Source organism: Monodon monoceros, unplaced genomic scaffold, assembly GCF_005190385.1.
Source record: "Monodon monoceros isolate NGI ecotype Baffin Bay Population unplaced genomic scaffold, NGI_Narwhal_1 Super_Scaffold_7, whole genome shotgun sequence".
Taxonomy (NCBI): Eukaryota; Metazoa; Chordata; class Mammalia; order Artiodactyla; family Monodontidae; genus Monodon; species Monodon monoceros.
This window is the reverse complement of record NW_021703784.1, coordinates 28,380,644-28,402,140: the sequence shown is the minus strand read 5'-3', so window position 1 is coordinate 28,402,140 and position 21,497 is coordinate 28,380,644. Positions and strand designations below refer to the sequence as shown.

Here is a 21,497-nt window from a genome sequence, read left to right as displayed (position 1 = left end):
TCTGACGCTCCTCCTTGTTACTGGATACGCCTTCTTTCCCTGCCCCTACATCTCTGCTTAGTTTAGTTTCTCAGCTTGTAATGCTCTCCTCAAACTCAGTCTTTGAAAGGTTCTCATCTGTAGGGGGTTGAATGGTGTCCCCCCAAAAGATATGTCCACACTCTAATACCCGAAACTTGTGACTAGTACCTTATATGGCAAAAGATACAATTAAGTTTAAGACCTTGAGGAGTTTACCCTGTACAGTATTATTCACCTGAGTCCTACATACAATCTCAGCTGTCCTTATAAAAGGAGCCAAGAGAGTGAACACACAGAAGAGAAGGCAGTGTGAGCAGGGAGGCAGAGTCTGGAGTGATGTGTCCACAGCCCAGGACAGCCAGCAGCTAAGAGAAGGCCAGGAACAGATTCTCCCTGAGAACCTCTGCTGGCTGTGCCCTGCTGGCACCTCACTGTTGGGCTTCTGGCCTCCAGAACTGCGAAAGAATCAGTTCCTGTTGTTTTAGTCACCAAGGCTGTAGTAATTTGATACAACAGCCCTAGAAAATATATCATCTTTATGGTCTGGTTCAAACATCATTTTCTATTCCATAAAATGATTCCTGATTCTCTGGGGTTAGTAACTCTCCCTAATTAGAACTGTTACAGCATCACGTTTTAACACTTACCATATATAATTAACACTGCCACATTAATGATATCACATATATTTAGGTCATGTATGAACATATTTATGATATGTGTACCATATATTTGAACAGATAAATAAGTGTACAGGTATGTGTATACTTGTGTATATATGTAAAATGTTATCATGCATCTGGGTATATGTGTGTATGTGTGAATATATACATAATATATAAATGCAGAGATGATCTAATAGATTGTTTAAATCTCCATCTTATCTACCTAGTGCAGTGCCTTACTAACAACAGATGCTCAGCAATTATTTGTCAAATAAATCAATGAGTTTTCAAGTCTTCTGTGAGTTCTCTTATCATCAAGTCTCCAAGTTCTTGATGTAGTTAAGTGAGAGTTTGAGATGTGATTGACCATGCTTTAGAAAAATCTAAGGCCTAAGAACTTCTTTGTGACTAGAAAGGGAAAGAGTTCCAAGAAGTGATGGTTATTCCTCGAAAATCCTCTAGAAAATGTAGACTGTCCATAAGTCACTCAACATAGCCAATGCCTTCTGTAGTAGCCAGCATTATGATGCATCAAGGAGCAATGGTGTGGGCCTTGCTACCACATCTCCATTATGGATTCAGAACCACCTGCTGTCAGGGTATCGTGAGTGAGGCTAGGAAATCATTCCTGTAATGACAGGGAACTCTCCAGGGAAGAGAGCTGCTCTCTCACAGCCATATGTCTCACTGAGATCACATGGTCTTGAGATCACACAGCTCCAACAGCTCCCTGGAAGATGATGGCCTCATTTTTAGGGCACTATGGTGATTTTCTTTCTAGTGCATATTTCAAGAATAGGGTGCTGTTATCATTAATATTTTGCAAAGAAAATTAATTGCTTTCTCTACTAAACATGCTATTTTAAAAGGTCCACCATATTTTCATATGTGATTTTTTTTTTTTTTTTTTTTGGATAAGAAGCTGTACCTTCCTTTTGGCATTAGGAACACCTCCAGATCAGGAATTGTTTGCTGGGGCTGTTTTAGAAACTCATGAATTAGATAATAAGATTTATACTAAAACAAATATCTATGTCAGGCCTATGCATTTCTGAACACACTGGAGAAGAGGAAACATGAATTAGGGATCTTAAGTCAATGCTTATAGAATAAAGCAGAAACCCTGTGCTTTGTGAAATTCTTATTTGGTATTGGCCTCTATGAAAATACAAAATCTGGCTGCTGATTGACTGGACTTCAAAGATTTTGTTTCACCTATATATTTCTATCCTTGGAGGCATTATTTACATTTTGAGGCAACGTAAAGCATTTTGGGGAAGAGTTTTGGGGAACCACTCTTACACTGGTTCTGAGATGGAGGTCCCTCCCTCAGTGCTCTCTTGGCTTGTTTAGCTCAAGGCAGTTACTCTGGTGCCTACAATCTACTGGCCTTGAGAGTCTCCCCACCATATGAACTCCTATGGTGGAGAATCATGTCTCTTTTACCAGCACATCTCTAGCAGCTAAAGTGCCTGACTAGATATTCAGTAAATATTCCGTTAATGACTGATAAATCAAGCAAAACTCACTTCCAAAGTGCTGCTTAAAATCCAGGAAAGGATTTACTTTTTTTCCTTGATTACCTTATAAAACTGATTTGTCTACTTTTTAAACTCAGTTAAGATTAAGGGAGCTTAAGTTTCTGTCCTTTCTCTTAAGCCTAGTTTGTATATATTGCTTTTAGATGTTAAAGGAAGCTTTGATTGGCAACTCAGAAGTGGATTTCATCCTGACTTTCAACTTTATTTAGATTCATGTTTTATATACAGAAAGCAGATTGCTAAAAAATCAAGTCTCTCCTGAACAGGCTGCAAACTAGCTTGATCTTTGACTTAAAAATACTCCAGTAAGCTGAACACTGAAGGTTAAGATTATAGATAAAATTTTTAAAAAGAAGAAGAAAAAAGGAATAATCACAAATTCTCAATTCTTATCACTACTTTTTAGTTCAAAATGCTAAAAAAAATTATAGCCATTATATTTGCCATAAAAAAGCCCAAACTGAACACAATGCTGGAGGGAAAGATAGACAGTATTGATGATATAATCAATAAGAGGTTGGTGAGGCCACTTTCTTTCATTCTTACCTCCAGTCTTTACTGAAATTGCCTGTTGTCATACCTAACAATAGACATGAGGCATCTGTGATACTATGGAAAGAGTAACAGATGAGAGGTTAGAAAACTTGTACTTGAATTTGAACCACTGTGTGACTTTAGGCAAGTCACTGCACTTCTCTCTCTGCCATGGTTTCATCAACTGTAGAGCAAGAAGATGGCCTAGCCTACCTCAAAGAAGCCTTCCAGCCCTAAAATTTAGTGAGTCTATGAAGTCATCATATAAACACGCTCTAGAAATAGCCATTACTACTACTTGTAGTAAGGTACAACTTTTATTATTTAATGTATACTCTGAAAAAATGTTGAAATGTGAAAAAACCCTGATAAACAACTTAATGCAGACATCTAAATACCCTATTGTTTATTAAGTATTGTGTCTTTAACATTGTGTTAAGAGCTCTCCATCTAGTAACTGATCTTCACATTCACTTTATAATATAGGTGTTTTTCTCTTTTTTGTTTATTTGTTTGTTTTTTGTTTTCAATCTCTGAGGTCTGAGAGGGGTTGAGTAATTTCCCAAGAATACGTAGCTAGCAAGTGGTAGGGGCAGGATTTCAGCTCAGGTCTTGCTATCTTTAATCATTATTCCATACCTAGCCTCTCATCAGGCTAGATTTCCTTTTCATAATAATAAATTTCATTAACCTCTATTAGTATAAGCTGGATGTGTCTCTTTAAGACATTATTTTTCTGTACACACATTGGGAACCCTCTTATCAACATAGTTGAAACAGCAATGGATTGATCAATTTAAAACACCAGTTAAAATGGAGAGTTTTATGTTTTATTTTAGCTTAAACATAAAAATGTGCATTCCAGTGACCAAGTTCTGATGAAGTACAAAGATATTTTCTTTCAGTATGTCTCATGCTGATAAAATCTTTGTAATCTTTCTTGAATAAGCCACGTCCATACTCATCCATAATTTCCAATTTTTCTTTCTTGAAAGTAGAAAAAAAATTAAAGATACATATGATGTAATTTATAGATGGAGCCCTTCAGGCTTCTTAGATTTATTTTATTTTATTTTCACTCTGGAGAATAGTTCAATTGTCTCACTCATACCTAACTCAACAACATATTTTTTTAGGAACTCATCATTAAAGCTTGGAAAAAGTATTCAATTAAATATTTTTGTAAACAAAACTCTCCTTTGTTTTGTTATGTCACACAATATTTAAATTATGTAATTACATTAATGTGTACAACTGGAAGACATATGTTTGGGAATAAATATAGTAGTCTCCCCTATCCACAGGGGATACAGTTCAAGACCCTCAGTGGATGCCTGAAACCATGGCTAGTACAGAAATCTCTATATACTCTGTTTTTCCTATATATACATACCTATAATAAAATTTAATTTATAAATTAAGTACAGTAAGTGATTAACAACAATAACTAATAATAAAATAGAACAATTATAGCAATATACTATAATAAAGGTTATATGAATGTACAATATGCTGTAATAAAGGTTATATGAATGTGGTCTCTCTCTCTTACTCTATCTCAATATCTTATTGTACACATTTAATGTCTTTTCCATCTTAACTAAGCACTTGTCATGCACTGTGGCCTTAACGTTTGCAGTTTGAGATGCAACAGTAAAACCAGCAAAATTTCATTTTCCTTCTTCACAATTTTATAGATAGAAGGTTTGTTCTTACCATAGATCTTAGCAACCTCAGCATATGATATTTTTTCTTTATTAAGTTGAGAACTTTCACCTTTGCACTTAAAGTAAGTACTTTAAGACTTCTTTGGCATATCTGAATTGCCAGCATCACTATTCTTGGGCTTCGGAGACATTGTTAAATAAAATAAGGGTGACTTGAACACAAGCACTATGATACCTCAACATAACCTGTGATGGCTACTGAATGACTAAAGGGCTTTGGACAAAAAGATGATTCACTTTGTCAGCGGACTACAGTGGGACAGCAGGAGATTTCATCATGCTACACAAAATGGCGCACAATTTAAAACTTGTCAGGTTTTTTTTTAATTTCTGGAAGTTTCCATTTAATATTTTCCCACCGCAGTTGACTGCGTGTAACTGAAACCATGGAGAGAGAAACGGTGGATAAGGGGGGACTGCTGTACAACAGACCCGTGGTGGGTGTGTATATATATATATGTATATATGTCTCAATCATGGAAGCAAAAATGCGTACAAGGGAAGTAACACAAAAGCACTGCAATCACTGTGCTCATCGGTCTGTCAGAATGTTTTAAATTAAGACTAGACCATGTGGTTAAGCCAGCTCTTGGGGTAACGGAGTCCTGCTGTACTAATTTGTTTATCTGGTAGAAGATATTTTCACATATCTTCAGAATAAACTCAAATGGCAAGATATGTACCTTAATACTAAGGAATCATTCAGATTTTGTGGGGTCTGACACATACAATTTGGGATGCTCTCTTTAAGAAAACTATCATTTTATATTATAAATATAAAATTAGGTAATAGGGCCTTGGAAGGGACATAGTAAGGGAAGGACCTGGAAGCTTAAGTTTCATTAGCTTCCAAGTCGGTCCACCACTGCTCTCCACAGACACCTTGCTCTTGCTTCAAGATTGAGCTTCATCTAAATTGCACCCTGCTGATGTTCACTTCAGCCAATCATTTAGCAAATACTTACTGAGCATCTCCTATATACCTGGTACTATTCCAGGAGCCAGGCATACTGTAGGGAATAAAAGAGACAAAGTCTCTATCCTAACAGAGTTTAGATTCTTGGGAGAATAAAGAACATACACAAATAAAAATGAATGATGGGCCTCCCTGGTGGTGCAGTGGTTGAGAGTCCGCCTGCCGATGCAGGGGACACGGGTTCGTGCCCCGGTCCGGGAAGATCCCACATGCCGCGGATCGGCTGGGCCCGTGAGCCACGGCCGCTGAGCCTGCGCGTCCGGAGCCTGTGCTCCGCAACGGGAGAGGCCACAACAGTGAGAGGCTCGCGAACCGCAAAAACAAAACAAAACAAAACAAAAAAATGAATGATACAATTTCAAGTAGAGGTAAGTGAGAAGGGTGCGAGAGGGCATACTAAAAAAGAGTCACTGTTTTCAAAACCACTTCTTCACTGAAAACAAAAAGTGCCTTATGAATAAAATATTTTCCATAACAATAGAGTCATGCTGTGTCCTGACATAAAGAGTTGTTGAAGAGATTCTGAGCTCATGAAGCAGTGCCTTTCTTAGTCTTCCTTAGCCCTTCCAATCTTGGGTATTTGTTTGGAAAACTAGGTACACCATGCTGAGGTCCTTCCTGGGATGAGACATCAAAATGGGCAACTGAGGTTGCAACCCCCACTGAAAGAAATTTTACAGCAATGAGAGTTTTACATAACATCATTGCATATAAGCCTCTCACAGGAACACAATCCAACGAGATGTTTCTAAAATCAGTTAAGGAAAAAAAGTACACCCTTACAAGCCATTCTACTTGGTAGAACACCTTTGTTTGCCCGAATTACAAACAGATTAAAAGGCCATGCTAACAAACACCCAACCAAAAGCTTGGTAGAAATATGTCACTTAGGAAAAGTAGAAATTATTTATATTTCTGTAATAACTTTTATTAATCACCTTTCACTTCTTGGCCACGGAGTAAATGAATGATAGATCTGAAATTTTAAAATGCAAAACAACAGTTTTCATAACATTTAATTTTGCTTAAAAAAAAGGCATGCTCCAAATATATGCTGTCCAAAGCTTCTAAAGCCAAGGAGATATGGGTAATTTAATAAAAATCTGTACCAAATATATAATAGGTTAACCCCCTCCCAAACACATAGCAGTATTTTGTTTTTTACAGATCTTTTACTGATCAGCCAGAAAGAGTAATTCTTTAAACTGGTCAAGTGATAAAAAGAGAATGTTATCATTACCTAAGTCAAATTAAGTTGTAAATGAAAAGGAAAACCAGTGCTGGTTAAACACAGCTTTTTTCCATCCATAGCAGAGAAATGAAGTGCCAGCTGCTGTTTTCAAAAGAAGCTTCTCAAATATCAGAAATTTTGCACCTGCATATAATATAAACTGAGTAGCCCGGTTGACTGCAGGTTTATGAGATGACTGCAAAAAAATTTTTTTAAAGAGTATACATGAAAATAACCAGAAACGTCAACTCTAACGATGTTGATATAAAAAAAAACAAAATATAAACCACATAAAACTTGCCCATGCTGGGTTATTAATCCCCCTAAAAAGTGACACAGTCAATTTAAACACGTTGCAACAAAGAGAGGGAGATATAGTTTTCATAAGTTCAATATTTTTTTTATGTTGGAAAAACACCAGTGATAACTTGTGTTTGTCTACATAAATAATCTTAAGATACCGTGTTGTTCAAATCAGTAATGCCTAGCATCATGTGGTTACTGAGTATTTGCAATGTGACTAGTCTGAAATAGGATGTGTTATGTGTATATATAAAATGCATATCATATTTTGAAGGCTCAATATGATAAAAATAATATAAAAAGAAATCAGTATTTTAAAAATATTTATTAAACATTGAAATAATATTTGGATATAGATTGGATTAAATAAAATATATTATTAAAATTAACTTCATGCTTTTCTTTTTACTTTTTAATATGGTTACTAAAGTTTTTAAAATAACATTGGTTTGCATTATATTTCTGTTGGACAATGATGGCCTACAGTGGTAAGAATTGGGCTCAGTTTGAGCTAAGGCAACTGGGCTCAGAAATTCAACTGGAATTCTCTGACTCTGTCCTAAACTCCAAATTTCTAATAATCCTAATATTTGCAAATATGTCATCTAGAAATATCTATGTTCCATCACATAACATATAATAGCATCACTGCACTTACACATATCATATTACATCAGCATACTCTCCATACCAATAAGAACTCTGTGGATGGTAGCTATTATCACGATTATCATATAGTTAATTAATAAAATTATTATTATCACATCACTTTCAACACTTTGCCCCAGAACTTAGTATAGAAACTGACACGTAATAGTCTCACAACAAACTCTGTGGCATAAACAAATGAATAAACTATGAGCCAACAAATGCATAAATGACATATTTAGGTTAAGGGAAAATTTTAAGATTCAATGAAAATATGATGAAATAGGATCACTGTCCTTTTCATCATGTCAGGACTTAATCTTATCTGAAAAATAGGTAAGATTTGGAACCAGAATTTCCTAAATATTCTGATATGGAATTAGGGCAGAAGTAAGGCTTGTCTTACTAGAGAATTCTCAAAGGCAGAGATCAAAATGCACCATTAAAATGTTGATACAGCTTTATAGGTCAATGAAATTTTACAGTTAGAAAACTGCTCAACAAATAGGCAGTTCAACCATTCATCTTTCACATCAAAGACCCTTTATTAGTTTACTGTGAGTGCTGTAACAAATTGCCACAAGTTTACTGGCTTAAAACAACACACACTTATTCTCTTAGAATCCTGGAGGCCACAAGTGTGAAATCAGTTCAAAGAGCCAAAATCAAGGTGTTGGCAGGGTCCTGCTCCTTCCGGATGCTCGAGTGGAGAATCTGTTCCTTGCATCTTCCAGCGTCTGGTGGCTGCTAGCATTCCTTGGCTTGTGGTCGTAGCAGCACTCAAATCTCCGTTTCTGTGGTCACATTGCCCTCTCTTCTGCCTGTGTCAAATCTCCATAAGGGCATTTGTGATTGCATCAGGACCCATTGAAATAATTCAGGATAATCTCACCTTTTCAAGATCCTAAGCTAAATCACATCTGCAGAGTCTTTGCCATAGAACATAGCAGTTAGGTACCAGAATTAGGACATGAGGGTCATTATTCAGCCTCATACAGACCCCAATACATAGTTTTCCAATCTGCCCTAAAGCATTCACTAAAAATGGTCATTTTGTATACCACTTTGAAATTTTTATTAAAGCTGGATGAACACAACCAAATTTTTTAATGTGGAATTATGTGGCTATTGCACACCCATAACTGATTATTGCTCTGCATCTAGGTAGAGAGCTGCAGGTTTCATGTTCCTACACTTTTACATGCTCACCACTCTGCCCTGTGTCTCCTTAGATCTCAGAAACTGCAACGTTCAGAGAAGATGACTTCTCACTTCTGATATCATAATTATGCTTTTGTCCCTCAAAGTAACTTATTTTTGATAAACCCATTCACCTGAAAAGTAATGAGGAGTCTCCAGGGACTTACTGCAAGTCTAGAGTGGCCAACTAGCTGGCCATGCACTCAAAGGAAATTTGTCAACCAGTGGCTGTGCACATGCAACTGTTGTTCAGAAAATGATTTTCAACTAATCAATGTTTCTAAGTTGGACTTTCAGGAATTTTATACATGCAAACTAGATGAGTAAAGGGTACAAAGCAGTAAAATAGTCATGTATTTTCAACATATTTTAATTATACTTAAAATTTATTGAGGTCATATGGACTATAATAGTTATATATTAATGACAGATTACCATGATTTGTAGTTTATTCTTTTCAATGTATTTGGAAAATATAAAATTTCCCTAGCTGAACTGACATGCCCAACCAAGAGAGGGAGTAAAAAAAATAATAATAATATGCACAAAGCTGTCTTTTTTCTGCTGCCATCCAGTGGTCAAATAATCATAGTGCATATCACATGTTAAAAATTTAAGTCTTCCTGGGTAGGTAAGTGAGCCCCTATATTTGTTTTTATGGTTCAGAAATATTTAGCCTAAAATCTAAAACCAAGAACGTATGACTCCCAGTTCTACAATTAAAAGTTACTTTTCTGCTCAAATCTTAATTGATATAATAGTAATAACCAATAAAGAATTTGTCTTTCAATCCTCAAATAGTACTGTGCTCAACAACAGTTTAATCAATATCATTTTTTTCTGAACTAAATATTAGGATAGATGATTTAAGGTTAAAATTTGCTCAACAGGACAGAGTATTTAAAAAAAAACAACAACAAAGTAACATGATAGCGGCACACAGATGGCCCTGTCTTGCCCTTTGTTTATTCCCATGAATACTTTATCTCATCAACTGAAGTATAAGCTTTAACAGAGTAGAGAGTGTGCCCTAGGTTTAACTGTTTCTGCCTCAGTGCTTCATCCAGAGATTTGCATTTAGTCAGTACTCAATAAATATTTTTTGAACAAATGAGTAGTGTTTATGTTTATTGCAGTTGGGTCTGGTGAAAAGTAGTAAACTAAAGAATTGAATGAAAATAATATAAAGCCACAGTGGCTCTTCCTGGGGTATTTAAATAATCTCTGCATATGCTGTACTTAAACTAAATTCCAAATAGCTCTCACACCATCTCTCTCTCTCTCTCTTTTTTTTCAAATTAGCAACTATCTAAAAATCTTTTAATTCCATGTTTAGCAACTTCATCTATGGACTTTTTGTTTTCATAGGAAATGTATACTTTTTTTATTCCATTCAATAGCAACTCTCTTATTTAACCCTCAGTAAAATAGCATGAACATGTTCTCTCTCTGTAGATAAATCTTTAAACAGAATGGAGATGCATTACTCTTTCTTAGCTTTCCATAGTCAATCATCCTGACTGAACCTTAAGACTTGTTTCATGATCCTTAATTTATTTCTTCTTCTTTCTTTTGAACTTTATTAAGTAGTGGGAACTTCACATAAAAGTACTCAAATACTAATTCTGGAAAGGAAAGGTATACCAAAAAGGATTGATTCTAGTCAGAGTATGTGTGAGGGTTTTTTTTTGGGGGGGGGGTTGCGTGGGGGAGAAACAGTTGAAAATTCTCCACATTTCATTGATATTAGTCCAAAATTAATCCCAAAGTGTCATGCTTATGCCTAAGGGAGCAGTCTAAAAGTATATGTGATCTTGAAATTTTCAACAAAGTCATTTGGAAAGGACCAATTCTTCACACCAAGCCACTGTCTATAATGGCTATGAAAGCACTTTGTCATGTTATAAGAACTCTAGGAATATCAGCTATTAGTATTATACACCCACAATCATGAATACCACTTTTTTTTTTTACTTTTTAATTTTTTATGCAATTTTTGAAGGTTACTGTCCATTTACAGTTATTACAAAATATTGGCTATATTCCCCATCTTGTGCATACATCCTTCAGCCTATCTTACACCCAATAGTTTGTACCTCCCACTCCCCCACCCTTATATTGCCTCTCCCTCTTTCCCTGGTAACCATTAGTTTGTTCTCTATCTCTGTAAATCTGCTTCTTTTTTGTTATATTCACTAGTTTGTTGTATTTTTTAGATTCCACATATAAGTGGTATCACACAGTATTTATCTTTCTCTGTCTGACTTAATTTCACTTAGCATAATGCCCTCCCAGTCCATCCATGTTGCTGCAAATGGCAAATTTTCATTCTTTCTTATGGCTGAGTAGTATTCCACTGTACACATACACCACATCTTCTTTATCCATTTATGTGTTGATAGACACTTAGGTTGTTGCCATATCTTTGCAATTGTAAATAATGCTGCTATGAACAATGGGGTGCATGTATCTTTCTGAATTAGTGTTGGTGTTTTTTTCAGATATAAACCCAGGAGTGGAATTGCTGAGTCATATGGTAGTTCTATTTTTAGTTTTTTGAGCATCCTCCATACTGTTTTCCCACAGTGGCTGCACCAATTTACATTCCCACCAACAGTGTACAAGGGTTCCCTTTTCTCCACATCCTTTTTTTTTTAAACATCCTTATTGGCGTATAATTGCTTTACAATGGTGTGTTAGTTTCTGCTTTATAACGAAGTGAATCAGCTATATGTATACATATATCCTCATATCTCCTCCCTCTTGCGTCTCCCTCCCACCATCCCTATCCCACCCCTCTAGGTGGTCAAAAAGCACCGAGCTGATCTCCCTGTGCTATGTGGCTGCTTCCCACTAGCTATCTATTTTACATTTGGTAGTGTATATGTGTCCATGCCACTCTCTCACTTCAACCACTTACTTTAAAAACATGAGAGTACATAGTTGATTACTTCATGTTCACTCTGCATGCATTTCATGCAAATGAGTGCTTCTCTATTACCTCCCTCCTCTAGATTTCATCCACATGGATATTGTACAAGCTCCTAAAGCTTAAAGTATCCGCAAATTAATTTTCTACCTTCATGACTTTCCCTCATCTGTTCTTCCTCTTCTAATCCTTATCCTGTTCAATAATACAAACAGCCATCCAGACAATTAACAGAAACCTTACAGTCACCCTAGCTTCAGAGTTTAAACGTCCTTGCTCCCATTCATTTACAATATGATAGGGCTCATGTGGCCCAAATATCAGTCATAAACTGATCTTCTGACACTGTCAATCACTGTCTTCTGACAGTGATTGGTTGATTTACCGACTCTTCAAACCTTATTGAGGAGAAGTCCTACGTGCCAGGCAATGAAACAGATAATGAGGTGCACAGCTTCATTAAATATAACAAGTATGCTCACATCAGCAGATGGCAGATTTGTAAATAAATAAGTACCATGGAAAAATTGGGAAAACAAAGGAGTAGCCAATTCTACCTAGAGAGGATTGGGAGTCAGAAAAGGCTACATAGGGTGGTGCAATTCCTGTCTAAAATGTGATACCTGGTCAGCACATTCACTCAATAGTTCATTCAAAAACAATTATGATGTGTCTGGAAGAAAAACAACAAAAGGTTTAATACTGCTAAGGAATCCACCATTGGATGAATAACCCAATATTTAAAAAAACTGATAATTTCACTCTGAGGCCTACTGAATTGGAGCATTTCCTTTAAGTGCCAGTGGGATCACCCATTGCAGACCTCAAGAAGTGAAATATAAAGACAGATCAAAAGCTCAATAAACAGCAGAATCAGTAAAAATAGATTTACACATCATTCACATATAAGTAGCAATTGACACTTTGGAAAAAACTAAGATCCTCTTGAGACTAACAGTGAGGAAAAGTGAGAAGATAAGGTTAAGGCCAGAGCCTTAAGGGCAGACAGGAAGATGAAGACTCAGCCAAGGAGACAAAAAAAATAAATAAGTAAAAGAACACTCAATGATATAAGGGAAAATTTCTATGTGGTTATTCAATGTCATATTTCTATAGTATAAGTATTCTGTTTTTTAAATATTATAAGTTTATATAATGTATATGTACATATCTACCTCCAAAATGCTTCAATTGTAGAGCTTGATAGGTTATAATATGACAATATTTTTTAACTTTAAACGTTTCTTTTTATATTAACAAGATCCCAATTATATTCTAAGATTTTCCCCACTACTTTCACTATTTATAATGGTTACAGGGACAGAACAAAACATAAGATACACTTTTTAAGCCTTTTCTAATCTTGTTTCTCCAAAGAACCTAAAATAAGTACTGTGTTAATTCTGGCTTTATTTCTATCACCATTTCAAACTTACATTTAGGAATAGTTAAGGAAAAGGAGGGGTAGTGTCAAACCAAAGGAAGAGATCATTTCAAGAATGATCACAAAGGAGGCTACAGATCACAGTGACCTCACCCAGAGTGGTAGGGATGACTTCAAACTGCAATGGGTAAGGGAAACAAGAAGTAGAGACAGTAAGGCATGGTGAGACTGAAGAAGTTTATACTGTGCTAAAATGAAGAAAAACATTAAAACAACTTATATATGTTGTGGGAGAATGCAAAGACACTTAAACATATGTGTGGGCTAACAGGATGGAGACAATAAGAAGTGAAGTTTAAATACAGGAGAGTATTAAAGTCTGTGGGTTTAGGACATGGGTTTGAAGGAGTCAGAAAGAGGCAGAAGCCTGCAAGGAGAGAGACCAAGAGCACAACACCCTCATGCATGACTGAACAGATTCTAATTTATAAGAGCACTGCTGCCTCCCTGATCCCAACATAGTATTAACACTAATACCAGTTTTACACTGTTGTTGTTGTTTAGCAACTACATCATTTGTTGAAGCATAAGCTGTGTTCAACTAAACCAGTTAGAAGATAAAGGTATAGACATATCTCTATCTATCTACCTATCTATCTATCATTCTATCTCTCTATCTAGTATAGCATAAACTGAAATTAATTCAAGTTATTCCATTCTGTAATTATGCAGTTGTTTTTATTTTCTAACCAAAGAGCTAGATTTTGCATTTATCCCTGCTGAATTTCATTCTGATAGGATCAGCCCATCATTTCAACCTAAGAGTATGTAGATTCTCTAATTCAGCAGTCAGCAAACTACAGCCTGCAGGCCCACTGTCTGTTTATGTAAATAAAGTTTTATTGCAACACAGCCACACACATTTATTTATGGAATTCCTATGGCTGCTCTCATGATATAATCGCAGTTGAATAGTTGCAACAGAGACCTCATGACTTTAGGAAAGCCTAAAATATTTACTATCTGGCCCTTTATAGAAAAAATCAGCCAAACTCTATCTAATTCAACCTGTTAACTATTTTTTCCAGATAAAATATGCATGTAAATGTGTTTTCTGTGTCTTCATTCAAGTTATTCAGAATCCTGAACCCAATAGGGTCTAATCCAAAATGCAGATAAAAATTCCTGTTCACCTCCCTCTTGGCTAACACAAATCTATTAGTTATCACTAAAAGAATGATAATAACAGTCCATTATTATCCAGACTATAATTGTTCTTTTCCATAAGGTTGTCATAGTAAGCACTGTCAATTTTCTGGTTGAAATCCATATATACATAAGCTAATACCAGTTTATGATCCTGGTAAACCTATTAAACATACAATCTAAACTTTCCTTTATGACTCAAGAACATCCTCTAAAATCATCAATTTTACTGGGCTGTAATATAGTACTTCCCCAGTGACATACAGAAAGAGATTATAGTCCATTTGGGCTGCTATAACAAACTTCTACAGATTGAGTGGCTTAAAACTACAGATATGTATTTCTTATAGTCTGAGAGGCTGGGAAGTCCAGCAGATTCCATGTTTTTCTGCTGTCTCCTCATGTGGTGGAAGAGGTGAGGATATCTCTGGGGTCTCTTTTATGAGGGCGCTAATCTCACTCATGAGGGCCCTGCTCTCATGATTCTAATCAACTTCCAAGGGCTCCACTTCCTAAGATCATCACACTGGGGGTTGGGATTTCGACATACAAATTTTGGGGGGACACAAATAAATATTCAGTCCATTGCAAGCTGGAACTATTCTCACCTGTTTCAATAAGAAGCCTAAGCCTGAAAAAAAGTAAGAGGAAGCAGGAAAACTACTAGCTGTCACTTCTCAATGCTAATAGTGTGAATATATCGAACCAGTACTGTTCTCTATTCTAACACCATGCTCTTGCTGTGCTGTGGACAGGGAAACCACATATGCAAGTGAGGTAGAGCTACATGGAAAGTAAAGGAAAAGGGTATATAAGTGTCTACCACAGGAACTTTATGACCTCATTTATACACGTTGTGACACTGATTTGGTCTTTAAGTGGATCTGTTGCACATATATTAGTTCATTTGGTTGCGTTTTACATAGTTGAAGCTGTTGAATAGTGAAATTCTGTAAAAGTAGGCTCTTGCTATATAGCTTATTAAATGTTTCTGCAAAATGCAGAGCTTAGCAGCAGCTTCTCACATTAGATCTGAAATGACTTGTTCAAAACTAACACAGCATATTCAACCCATTCTCAGAGCCCACACTCAAGAACTGTCACTGAGCTCCCTCAGTCCAAAGAAGGCATGCTAGATTTCAAATTTCAAAAATCAAGAGTCCTAACATACAAGGTTTCAAATCACGTTTGGCTCATATTTATAGACAAAGCACTGCACCCAAAACTGTCCGTCTTTATAAACACTCTACAAAAAGTGCTCAAGTAAAAAACCCCAAACTTGGGACAAGATCACTCTTCATAATGAAGGACAGCTCATGTGCTATGACCTCCCTGTCTGCACACGGCACAAATCACAAAGAACACAGTATTAATCTATAAAAATTAAAGCTAATAAATGAATGTCAGCATATCAGGGTGAAGAGCAAAGATATATTACTATATTTATCATCAATGCTTGTAAGAAACAAGGCACGCTTCATGCTTATTCTGAAAAAAAAATTCTTGGAAGAAAATATTTCTTCCTGTCTGTGCACTTTTGCACTTTAGTGTCTCACGGGCTTATTCCTTTATTTAGGACTTACATTTGGTCCTAAAATACTATATGGGGAGTCAGAACATTTTTGCTGCAGCATTTTTCTTGTATCCTTTCCTTTTGCTACTGTATATCATCCCCCTGTAGCTTTTTGCTGAAACTGTCCTTCACGTAAAAGTTATATAAAAATGTCCCTTTTAAAATTGCATAAATTCTGAAATGTAAAAGTTTGAAATAACTTAAAATGTTGCCAAACACTAACCAGGTTACCTTTGTGATTTACAAAGGTAAATCATTTGCCACCAACACCTGTACTTTCTGAGCGCAAAAAAGGGTCAAGAAAATGAAGAGTGCATCTGTAATCTTAACTCCATAAGCAGGAAGTTCTATCTAGTTAGATTTAAAAATAAGTAAGCAATACTGTCAGTTAATTGCTACCTTCACACTTCTTGATTCACACTCTGAGAAACACCAGTTGTGTCCAGTTATTATAACAAAAGCACCAACTGCACAGGCACTAAAATAAAAATATGTAGATGCTATTGCTAAAGGAAGATTTTCTCTGTGCTAAGAGTTGGATCAGGAATGGGTTTCAAAAGTAAATCAGTTTGAGAAAGAATAACAAATATGATATAAGGAAGCATAAATACTCAAGCACTGCAAACTGTTATATTTTAATTCTTCTTAGCTATAGAACCTATTAGTTTCCTCCTGGAGACAGGGACCAAATTCAACCACCCTCTTCCTTGGGTCACCTTTTGTCATTCTGCAAGTGCTGGCAAGGGCTCTACAGACATTCCTTTTAGAACAAGAACATAATGTGATGAAGATTTCTGAAAGGCCAGGAGACTGCAACAGAGCAGCCTCCTACACTGGGTAGAAGGAGACTATCATTTACCAACCTTCACACTTTATCTCCAATTCATTTCTTAAATACTTCAGTTACCTGGAGCTATTAGGTATTGGGAGACCAAAAAACAAGATTCTGTATCAGGCTGGATAGGATCCAACATACCTCATGCCAAGAACAGGGGATGCCTGTCATCATTCTTCCTTTCTTAACCCCAACATTAGGTAGCAGCTAACAGGGTCAGCAGAGACAAAACGATGGCCCTCAAGCGTAAAGACAGTTCCATCATTAGATAACGGTTTTGAAACCCCTAGTAAGGGCCATATCTAATCTTTTGTTAGATTTCCTACGATTTGTAATCTGAGGTCCAGGTCTTCTAAGGACCCTAAATTAATGTTTGGAAACTTTTATCTTCTATCTTCCCCTTATTGTATTCTCTGTTTATGTCCTCCACAAACTTATACCCTGTCTTAATCGGATCAAGAGTATTGTCCCCTTTATTGAGCCATTAAGGAACTTTGAGAGAGCAAGTTTAAAATGTCTGGAATCAGAACAAGGGTTTAATTTAATAAGTTATTACTTTCTCTCATCAGCTCAATTGTTGCCATTAAAATTTCCCAGTGGATGTCTAAACTTTTTCAAAGACCCTTTATTCTTACTCTCTCACCAAAACTCTACAACAGTGTTTCTCAACCTTTTCTTCATATCGTCACTCCCCTGGTTAAGAAGCCTTTTTAGACATTCTTTTTTTTTTTCTAATCACATCTGCTCCCTATGAATTGCTAATACTACAAATGTACTATATATCTGTTTATATGTACTGACCCTTTGGAGGACCACAAACCATTGTAATTTCTAAGACTTTTTTTCACCTCCTAAGATCTAACTGCTTTCCTTTGGGGCAATATTACCTTTTTTTTGAGAATGTCTCTCTATAACAAGAATAAGCTGCCTTTTGAAAATTCCCCCAACTAAAAGTTCATTATGAGTGTTAATTATTTTTACTCTGTATACAACAATTTTCTTTTAATCCAACTACCTTTCCCCCTTTCCTAGCCTTATTTATAAATGAGATTGACACTGAGTTAAGTACTGAGCAATCTGAATTAATCAAAGTGTGTATGTGTATGTGTGCTGTAATTGCAAAACAGCTCTCTCTAAAATATGAAGAAATAAATCTAGGGTAGTTTTCAAATTTTAATAAAATAAAGTATTAGCACTTCTCGTATAGACTAGATAGATGTATGGAGTTTTAACAGCAAAAAGTAAAATGAGATTATTCTTTTCCAAAAAACAGAGATATGAGCTGCGTGACTTGGTTTTAGTCAGAATCTTGGGTTAATGGGCAATGGTTACATATTTTTCATTTTCTGTCCTTGATTTCTTGTAACTCATACTTGGGAAGCTAAGGATTACAAAATTATGGCTATGAAGTCATGCAAATTATAAATGGCATTTTACTCTATGTAGCTGAAAGAGCACATTAAGTGCAAACATTAACACCTCTAAAAACTCAATGAGTAGAAGATTGTCTCTGGTGGAAACATTAATGAGTGAAACAAAGCTATAAAAGTTTAGTCTTGAGCCTAAATCTTTTTTTTTTAATTAATAAGAAAATTTTGGGCTTACACTAAGATGAAGTGTTATCAAAAATGCACTGCTAGCATATTTTACACAAAATATTGTGATAAGGTAATTCTATAAATACAGGGTGACCTTCTGCCTGGAGGTTACTCTGTGGCTTCCCTGTACCCCCTCCGCTTCAGATGACTTTAGCACACTGAAATACACAGCATACTTGCCATCAGAAAATATAATAAGGTTTTTGTCTGTTTGTTTCAAAGCACAGAAGCTTTTCAGTGATGTCCAAATTAAGGACATACCAAGAGAGAAACTGATAAGAAAATAAGAAGGCTAATATGAATTTACCAGAGGTCAAATGTTGCCAGCTCCAAGAGTGAAGTCATTAAGAATAGCTTGGTGATCTCCTTAGGAGATCTGTTAGAACTTTAAGCAAGCAGAAGGAAAGAAAGATATTTTTGATGAAGGGAAAAAAAAACAAACACAAAAACCTATGGGTCAGTTCAGGTAGATGGTGGAAACAGCTGCAAATTATTGGCAACATCAGCTGTACTTGAGAATTCAGGAATAAATCAACTTCAGACCTTGGTGGAGGCCCAGAAAGTAAATAAACGCAATTAAAATCGCTGGGATCCAATGACCCAGGTGTCCTCCATAGTAAAGGAAAACAAACAAGTCTGCTTGGGACTTTGCTTAAGAGAGCTGCTTAAAGATCTTTACTTCTTGCAAACAGTTGGAAAGAATTCTATGCAAGACAACTAATAGCAGAAGCCAGGTCCCCCGGGATACAGATAAAACTCCAAAAGGCATTTTCTCCCAGACTCTGAGTTTTTGAGCCACGCTGAAGTCCACTGGAAAAAATCACTCTGGGGATGAAAAGGGCAACATACTGCACACCGCAGTATGCACACCACAGTCTCCTCAACATAAATAATACATAAATAAGTTCTCTGTTCCAGCTATCATTTCCTCTGAAATGAATCATTCCCTCTCCCCACACTTAAGAAAAATAAAAATAAATCACCCAGAGAAAGACACTCTTGAGTCCCTCCACAAATGCCCCAGCTATCCGTATTTCCAGTCCAAAAGGTGGAGAGCCTGACCGTGGTGCGGCACAGCCTGCAACTTTCTTCAACTCTGGGATCCTAGCATCAGCTGACTGCTTGACACCAAAATGACTTCTCTAGGATCAGGGAGATGAGCCACCTGACCTATCTGATCCCCTCAAGCACAGGTCCCACACCCCTCTGTCCATTCCGGTAGAAGGGGCTCTCTCGGGACTGGAGACAGGACCCGACCCCTCTTCCCCCTACCCCCCCACCCGCCCATACACACAACCAAGGTTCATATGAAAGACTGAAAAGGGGTGTGGGACAACAATGATGACAACAAAAAACGTGATTACTTAATTAAAAAAAAATAAAAGCTGAGTCTCTTACCATCTCGCCTGAGGTTGGCGTTGCGCAAAGCTTTGATGGATGCGCTCTGCGGAGTTGCAGAAGTGTCCCGGTAGCTGCAAAAGTTTGAGCAGACTAGCGTGTAGACAAGGATGAGCCGGTGCATTGGGATCAGCGACCTAGGGACAGCGTCGCTCCAAGAAAAAGCCGGGACAGGCTCCCAGGACCACGCCGCGCTCTGGCCCCCACGCTCGCCCTGCGCTAGCCCGGGCCGCCCCGCCGTGCTAGTCGCCGAGCTCTCCCCAAACTTCCTGCATGCTGAACTTTCTGCGCGCGGGTGGCGGCCGCACTTCCTTGTGGTGCTGAGAGTTGATAAATGGTGACGGGACAAACAACAGGTTGACGTTTGTTCGCCCCTTCCGGTGGCCGGCAGCTGCAACACAGGCTGCAGGGGGCGGGTGGCGTGGCGTCCCGGGCGGGCGAGCAGAGAAGCCGCGTCCTCGGCCCCAGCGGCGGCGGCAGCCCCTGAGCTGCGCGCACTCGGGCTCCCAGCCGCGGCGCGCGCACAAGGCTGCCCGGGTCCAGCCGAAGGCCGCTCTGCCACTGAGCGCGCCCAGTGTGACCGTGAGACGCAACTCTTCCCACCACTCTGGGCTTAACCCTAGACGTTAGACCAGAGGGACAGCGGGGGACAAGGAACTGGGTGGCCGGGAGGAAGTGGAAGAGGGTAGAATCCACAAACTTCTCCAGAGGTGATGGGCTCCTCCACCCATAAGACATGGCTCCTGCTTGGGTGATGGTGGGGTTTGGGGAGGAGGGCTGGAGTTGGAAGTTTGTCGTTTACAATAATCAAGATCAGATTCTACTCAGTCAAGATTTTACTAAATGAAAAAGTGGAAAAGCTCAATAGTAAATGAGCTTGTTTCTGAGCTTCCTTTGAGCTCCAGTAGGTGTGACCTTGGCCAAGTCAAGGTTAATTTCTCAGGGAGAAACACAGCCTGTCCTTCCTATCTCACAGGGCCCTAGGTAAGAGGGACGCGTGTGACCAAGTGTACAGTAAATCCTCAAGGGTGTTGGTATATGTCCCACCCCCACCCCCTGAAAAGTAGAAGGGTCTAGAAGTTGGGTGGGGTTGAGCCAGGACAGACAGGAAAGGTGAAGAAGCTGAGGGGGAATTGTGTTGTATTCATGTTCCACAAAAAGAGGCAGGGAACATCCAGGACTTTGGGCCTCCCTACTCTGAGTATCTGGAAGCTCGGAGGTCCAGAGGAACTGCCTCTGGATTCCAAGAACTTCTACACATGCCTCTATCTCCTAGGGGTAGGGGACTATATATGGAACAGGAGCAAATCAAGACTCTGCTGCTCACTAGCTTTGTCACCTTAAGTCATTTGACCTTTTGAGCCTCAGTTTCTTTACTTAAAAAAGGTGAGTAGTCATTCTTTAGTTTGTATCGTTGTGGTGAGAATTATATGAAATAACTTTAGTATTTTGCTTTGTTTGTACCTGAATCCAACTCCAGATTTACATAATTTCTCAGCTGCTCAAGGAAGAGACATTTTCCAGTCTCTTTCAGGCCTTTCAGCTCCTGAAAGTCTGGGGTATGAGAATATCTCTATATATGATATATAGAGAAAGCTGGAAGCCCTGAGAAGCCTAGGAAATTCAGGAAGATTTAGACTTGAGATTACACCATCCAAGGCTGACTAATACATGTGTTCTTTCTACATATTCAAAAATTAATGTGGTTTACCTCTTGGCATTTTTGTC

General features: G+C 37.6%; 1 protein-coding gene across 2 annotated transcripts in view; it reads right to left on the bottom strand.

The window, feature by feature from the left end:
- The window catches only part of PDGFD (platelet derived growth factor D), a 236,480-nt gene extending 216,285 nt beyond the window's left edge, over positions 1–20,195 (bottom strand). For both annotated transcript variants that reach the window (XM_029208291.1, XM_029208292.1), the window contains exon 1: positions 19,770–20,195. In XM_029208291.1, coding sequence (XP_029064124.1) covers positions 19,770–19,893 — 124 coding nt within the window. In that variant the 5' untranslated portion in view covers positions 19,894–20,195. The remainder of the gene's footprint in view (positions 1–19,769) is intronic.
- Positions 20,196–21,497: the final 1,302 nt, after the last annotated feature.